The sequence below is a fragment of the Micromesistius poutassou genome (assembly GCF_964030765.1).
Source record: "Micromesistius poutassou genome assembly, contig: SCAFFOLD_1566, whole genome shotgun sequence".
In the NCBI taxonomy this organism is placed as follows: Eukaryota; Metazoa; Chordata; class Actinopteri; order Gadiformes; family Gadidae; genus Micromesistius; species Micromesistius poutassou.
Genome location: NW_028178021.1, coordinates 198 through 7500, shown reverse-complemented (window position 1 = coordinate 7500; position 7303 = coordinate 198). Strand labels below are relative to the sequence as shown.

Genomic DNA, 7303 nt, shown 5'->3' with positions numbered 1-7303 from the left:
CTCCCTGAAGGAGCTAATTTGACCGGCGTTCTATACATTATCCCGCTTATTACGCGGCTACTTGCCAAAACAAAAGAAATACTTCACACGGTGTGTCTTTTTACAATTTATTTGTTATCATTCGTAGTGTTGATCAGCAGAGAAATAGTTTGCCAAAGACGTTGATGTCGCTTAGTAACCAAATACGCTGGGGTTGATAAGTTACCAGACTACTTGCGGAGCGATACAAAAGACGTGAATAAGAGGCAAAAAATCCATCCTGGTCATTATATGCTTAGCAACGGTCAGTTATACAAAAATAATTGACCGCCGGAAGTCGGGAAGGCCCATTCAAGTGAACGGAGCATTCTACAGCATTAAGAAGAGCTGTGTAATAAATATTCATACATTGATGGGACCTGGCACTTGCACCAACTGTCCTCATGTTATGAGTGTTATCGTTAGCTCTTACCAGATATGGAGGGAGAGGGCAAGCTAGGAGAGCCATAGCCGTAGTCGTTGACCCCGATGACCCGGAAGTCGTAGCTGACCCCTTGCTTGAGGATGTCCATGTTGAAGGTGTGTGATGTCACTTCCTTGGGGATGTCCTTGATCAGTATGTCCCAAAATCCCTCGTCTGTGTGACAAATGAGGGAGGGTTGGTTCGTTATGGCCCGGCAAAGCATGTCAAACATTGGGTTGTTGTTTGATAACGACTCTATTTACAATGTTTGTCGGGGAATATGAATTCACAATTACTTGGCAGCACTGAGGGTAATTGACAAGGGGTCCAGACGTAATAATCATCCATTTCACAGCTGCCATAAAATTGACTGCCGTCCAACCGACGTCGTAAATTGCGGCGGAGGTAATATTTTAACACCGACGGCGAGGGGCCGTCTGACGTTTACTCTCGCTTACTCTCGCTGCAAAAGCATTCAGGGTCCATCAACGACACGCTGACACGCACGCACCAAACAATCCCCGAAAGAAGTGGGAGCCGTTTAAAGGAGCAGTGAGGGAGCACTGTGACTTCAACTTTCTTTATCGCTTAAATGTGGTAATATGTCTTGTATGATCGTCAACATAGTAATCTGTGCCATTTCATTGTCATTGTTACTTAAAATTAAAAAGGCCTTCATTTAGAGAAAACAATCGTAGGAGTCAAATCCTAGGATTTTGCCAGTCGCCTCCCAACAGACTGAACCTTCCACTCTGCTCCGAACGCAGGTGGCGTTCTTCTCGTGATTTCAAAGTGCTTTGTAGTACATCGACATCACACTCGAGGGACACCAGCGGCAAGGCGTGTGCGGATGTGTGGGCAGCGGTTGACGGCCACGTTCAACACAGGGTTTAGCTCCTCTGACACTTAGTAGTATGACGCCATTGTGCGTGGCGCTTTTCATACACAACATCCCTCGTTAAAACACTGATATACCACAACGGTACAAGCTAAAGAAAAACTATTCCAAAGTAAGCTTGGGTCGTAACCATGGGGATCACACGTCCCCCCCTCCTTCCTAGAACTCTCAGCCCAGAGTTCTAGGAAGGAATTCCAGCTGAAGCAGGGGGTTCACCTGCGCTTTAACAGGCTGCTCAGAGGGGGTCAAAGGGGAAAGTGAGCGGCATATACGGAGGAGGGGGTGGAGGTCTTGAAACCAGAACAGCGCAGGGATGTGTGAGGGTTCAGTGTGCACGAAGGGAGAGATAAGGCAGAACCAGGAGGCCTCCAGGAGAAGGACAGAGTGTCAGTTTAACGATCTCTTTCGCTATCCCCTACGGGATTAGACATAAGCCATGTTTCAAGCGTGGGCCTGCTATAACAACCCCCTCCCGGTGTGGACAGAGTCGCCACTCCCCACCTCCACCCTCATTCCACGCAGCGTGCGGTAATCCCTCTTTCATCTCAGAGAGCCTCCTACCATGAGACCTGCCCGTCAGTCCATCCTGGAACCAGATGCCATCCGTCCCGCTAGCAGTTTGCAATCTAGTAGTCCGTTAACATACCGGTGGCACGCTCTCTGTTACAGCAAGTCAAACGTGGGGGGATGGACCTCGTGCCCAAGGTCCCGCCTCAAGCACACAGTGTCGTTTATTCACGTTTAAACATTTCTGGCTGATAGGTTTCTTGCATTCATCGCACATAAGGGTGTGCCGTAGCTCAGGAGGAGGAACAGGTTGACTGGTTCCATCCCCGGCTCGTCCTCGCTCCAGTGTCGAGTTGTCCCGGAGCAAGGCGCCTCACCCTGACTGATCCCGCCTGGCTATCGCCTCGCACGGTTGACACCGCTGTCGGTGTGGATGTGTGAATGAATGGTTGTTGAGTCGCTTTGGACAAATGTCTTGGCTAAATGCGCTTAAAATGTAAAATTGAAATGTAAAATTCATATTCCCCCCTACCTGAGGGTCTTGCTTCGATGACGTAGCGGGAGATGGGGGCGCGGCCCGGGTCCCCGCTGGACCAGTGGATGGTGAGGGCCGATCCGTAGCGGGAGATGAAGGGCTCCCCGGGGGGTCCTGGGGCCCCTGGTGGGCAGGGAGAGGAACGCGGAGAGGTTAGGGTAGGAGAACCAGGGCAGAGGCAACGGGGCTTCACATGGATGACAGCGGTCTGAGTCACACACACAGCGGGGGGGATTCTCTCTCCCTTAGCCAACGGGACAGGGGCGCGAGACGAACGGGGTGAGACCTGTGAGGACGTGTCTTGGGAATGGCCCACTGGAGTGAGACACACCTCCGCGTCAAGCAGCCTGCTGGACGGATCGGAGCATTGTGTGGATAGTCTTTATCCTTTTAGGGGGAAATGCGTGCCTGGGAATGGCCCAAAGGTACCGTTTGAAATGGTTATTCGTATCATAGGTCTTTAAAATGTGTAGTCACCATGATGTGTATCGTCGTATCGAAGTGTGTGGACCACGGACAACGGCCAAAGCCTTTATCATCTCGCCCCCAACACGCACACACACCGTTTATAGTTTTGCTTGTCATCACTGTGGACTGCGGCTCACTCACTCAGCGTGCGGAGCTGAAACATTTCTGAAATGTTTCAGCTCCGCCTTGCCGCCTGCCGGAAGGTTCCACGCGGCGGTGTGAAAGGGCCAGGCGTGGCGGCAGCAACCGCTTCCTGGTCCAACCGCCGCGGGTGTCACCGCCTCCCCTCTGCCGCCCCTCCCTCCCTCATTGAAGCGAACGGAGGCGGCGGCGGCGGCGAGTTGCCGTGCGGCGGTGAATCGCACGCGGCTTTAGGGTCGGCGTTGGCTTGTGTGGAATCACACGCAGACGATGGCGGACGAGGCTCTGAGATGGCCGTCTAACCGAAAGCGCATGGATTTCTATTTCTTTATAACCCACCGAAACAAGAGGGCGGCCGGACGGTCCTCCTTACCTTCTCCGGGGCCGGTGGTGATGTTGGCCTCCACCTCGGGGCCGTACATGAAGGTCTTGGCCCGGATGCGGAAGGTGTAGGTGACCCCGTCCGCCAGGTCCTTGAGCTTGAGCCACAGGGGCCCGCCGCCCTTCACGTCCACCGTCACGGTCTTACTGACCCCTGGGGGGGAGGGGGAGTGGAGACAGTCGGCACAGGCCACTGAGGACTCTGGACAGGACCACATTTAGAGAGAGGGTTTCACCAGCCGGCCGTTAGGGGGGGGGGGGGGGGGCTCAGACACACACGCCAACAACAACAACAACAACAACAACAACACACACATGGGATTAGTGGAGCAGTGTTATAGACGTGGTTATTGTCAGGTGCGAGCGGTTATACAGGTGTTGCCTTGGTGAGGGTTATAATGTAGACGGAGCCTGGGGCGGTAAGGGCTCTACTAGAGTATTAATACAGTCTGTATTAGCTTGGGTTAACACGTATAAGTACACTCAGTAGCATATCCGCACTGCCGTGATGCGATTTTGTTCAATTTACTTGAGAGAAAAGCAAGAGAGTCAAATCTCCAGATCATAAACTTTCAGCACGAATTCCTAAACTCTCCTAATGCTGGGTAACTAGAACATCTCTGGGCGAGAGAGAGAGAGAGCAAGAGAGAGTGGGAGAGAGAGAGCGAGATAGAGCGATAGAGAGAGTGGGAGAGAGAGCGATAGAGAGAGTGGGAGAGAGAGAGCGAGATAGAGCGATAGAGAGAGTGGGAGAGAGAGAGCGATAGAGAGAGTGGGAGAGAGAGAGCGATAGAGAGAGTGGGAGAGAGAGCGATAGAGAGAGCGAGAGAGAGAGAGCGATAGAGAGAGTGGGAGAGAGAGAGCGATAGAGAGAGTGGGAGAGAGAGCGATAGAGAGAGCGAGAGAGAGAGAGCGATAGAGAGAGACAGAGCAATAGAGAGCGAGAGAGAGACAGAGAGAGAGAGAGGGTGATAGAGGGTGCAACAGAGAGAGAGATGGTGAGGTGAGCAGAGATTGGGTCCTACCGTCCACGGGGCTGCAGGGCTCGTACACCAGCCGGTAGCCCTCCAGGATGCCGTTGTGGTGAGTGGGTTCCCCCCAAGACACGTTGACCGAGGTGGTGGTGAGCTCACTGAAGTGGATGAAGCCCGGAGCCGAGGGCGCTGAGGAACCAAGACAAAGGTCAGCAGAGGTCAGCAAAGGTCAGCAGAGGTCAGCAGAGGTCAGCAGGCAGATGGGGATGAAAAACCAATGAGGAATCATTACGAGTGCACTCAGCAGACACCATATGGGCTCCACACACTCCACGGGATTCAGCGCAATAAAGGGCAGAGGCAAATGGAGATTCGTCCCAATTTTTATGTGACACACAGAGTTACAAAGACACGTCCAGATTTCTGAACCCTGTGTCACACTGTACTGAGGTTTGAGACGAGCACAGACACACCCGCAGGGCATGAACAATTCACAACAGCATGAAAATATGATCTGCAAACACTTTGGTTGTTTGTTCAAAAAGCTTCAAAACCCCAGAATCTAAACTATGTAGGTTTCGCCACACGGGGGTTGAAAGTGCCAAAACTTTGACATGCACGCAACTTTCTTGCCTTTGACACTTTGACGCAACCAGAAAGAGAGAGAAACGTCGAAAAACCATGAAAACAAAACAACAGAAAAGAAATGACCACCAGCATGTGTTCCCCCGGTCATGTGAGTCCACAGCCCTCACAGTTAGCCTGGGGGCTGCGGGGCTAACACACACTGTGACGGGGCTTGTGACAGGGCCGGGGCTAGGGACACACGGAGCCCTGTTTGTCTCGCTAAACTCTGTGCGAAACACTTATGCGAACAGACAAAGAGGCTCTTTGTGATGAGAAATGAAAGAGCGATGGGTAAGCATATACACATCGGCTGCCAGGAACCCCAGCTCCCCCTGCCCCCCCCCCCCCCCCCCCACCATCACCACCACCACCCCCCCATCAAGCCTCCTCCTCTCCCCACTGTTATCCTAGATCCGGGGCCTGTCATACACTTCCTGCTCTGTGTGGCAGGGGAGGGGGATGGAGAGACTCTGTGTGTAACATGAGTGTGTAATGCGTGTGTGTGTAATGTGTGCCTGTGCGACGTGTGTATGCGTGTGTGAGTGCATGTACGTGTCTCTCGCTGCTGAATGTAATGTGTGTCTCTCTGTCTCACTCACTCTCTCTCGCTCTCTATTTGCTGAGCGTGATCTATCTCTTTGTCTCTCGCTCTACTGTGTATAATCCCTCTCTCTCTGCTGTCTCTCTCTCTCTCTCTCTCTCTCTCTCTCTCTCCTGTGTGCATCATTCTCTTTCCCTCTGTGCTGTTTAATGCCTCTCTATCTGTCTCTCTCACTCTCCCTGTTGTGTGTAAACACTCTCTCTGTCTCTCACTCTTTCTCTAATGTTCCCATGAATGTTATTATGAGGTGGGCTTTCAGGAAAGGAATGCATGTGATTGTGTGCGTGTATATGTGTGTGTGTGTGTGTGTGTGTGTGTGTGTGTGTGTGTGTGTGTGTGTGTGCGTGACTGTGTGTTTGTTTGTGCGCATTTATGTGCATGGGTGTGTGCTTTGGCTCGGTGTTGGACGGTGAACGATGTGTTTCATAGACTCGGGTGTTTTATTATCACGCTGCTTTCCACAACAGGAAAGCGCGAGGATTCCACCAGACTGGAGCAGCTGATTGGGCGCGTATGGCTCTCTCTCTCTCTCTCTCTGTTCCCGTCTGGGGATTAATCTCATGATGCGTGGGATTACGACAGCGCGCATCGACTTACATCCTCATTTCAATTAAAGATTCGACTCTTGAAAAGAGGACGGGGAGGATTCACATCGTTGACGCTGTTCGTTTCCTTTCACTCTCTCCTCCCAGGGCGCCACCTCGTTAAACCAGCCCTCAGCCTATCTGCACCACCTGCTGTACTCTCAACACGGCCCTATTAGTCCACATTTCCCATGTGATGAATGTGGGTGGCAGGGCTGGGGGGGGGGGAGGGGGGGGGGGGGGGGGTGGATGTCCTTCATTCACAGCACTTCACCGATCCTCCTTCTCCTCCTCCTCCTCCTCCTCCCACTCTTCCTCCTCCTCATCCCCCCCCTCCTCCTCCTCCTACTCCTCCCACTCTTCCTCCTCCTCATCCCCCCCTCCTCCTCCTCCTACTCCTCCCACTCTTCCTCCTCCTCATCCCCCCCTCCTCCTCCTCCTACTCCTCCCACTCTTCCTCCTCCTCATCCCCCCCTCCTCCTCCTCCTACTCCTCCCACTCTTCCTCCTCCTCATCCCCCCCTCCTCCTCCTCCTACTCCTCCCACTCCTCCTCCTCCTCCTCCTCCTCCTCATCTCCATTCTAGGCTCTCGTCCAATCACAGCCGGCTCAATGCCGGCCCCCGACAACACTGCATCCAACTCATCCACTTGGACCCCAGCGGGTCGCCCTCTCCTCACCGGCTTGCTGCGTGCGGCCCCTGGTGGGAGGGCTCCGGGGCCCGTCGCCGGCGGCATTGAAGGGGGCCACGCTGATCATGTAGGTGGTGTAGCCCGTCAGGTTCTTCAGCTTCACGCCGCCCTCCGGCATGAAGAGTGTGCGGAGCCGCTCTGTGTCGTTCTTGCGCTGGAACTCCCAGAAGTAGACCTGGAGGGGCGGAGGCACGGCGCACGGCGGGGTGGGGGTCATGACCAGGGGTTTACTTTTAGCTGTGTAAGGAAAATGTCTGGTCTTATCTGTTGTCTTGTCTTGTCACTTTATCTGTTCACCCGTGGGATAGTGAGAAACGTCTTCTCGATTGCTTTGTGTGTCTACATGAGAAGCAATTCACAATAAAGCTGACTTTGACTATAGCAAAAACTGACCCAAGACCCAACACATCTAAACCCACCATCTGAATGCCTGGAGTTGACGTCTTGTAAGTAG

The 7303-nt window shown here is 53.2% G+C and overlaps 1 protein-coding gene across 1 annotated transcript in view; it reads right to left on the bottom strand.

The window, feature by feature from the left end:
- Positions 1–7066, bottom strand: part of LOC311374863 (protein sidekick-2-like) — a gene marked incomplete at both ends in the record, with an annotated part of 9733 nt that extends 2667 nt beyond the window's left edge. Inside the window, 5 exons of the mRNA XM_084490612.1 lie at positions 452–616; positions 2380–2505; positions 3365–3574; positions 4398–4535; positions 6838–7066. Coding sequence (XP_084346738.1) covers positions 452–616; positions 2380–2505; positions 3365–3574; positions 4398–4535; positions 6838–7066 — 868 coding nt within the window. The remainder of the gene's footprint in view (positions 1–451; positions 617–2379; positions 2506–3364; positions 3575–4397; positions 4536–6837) is intronic.
- Between the last annotated feature and the right edge of the window lie 237 nt (positions 7067–7303).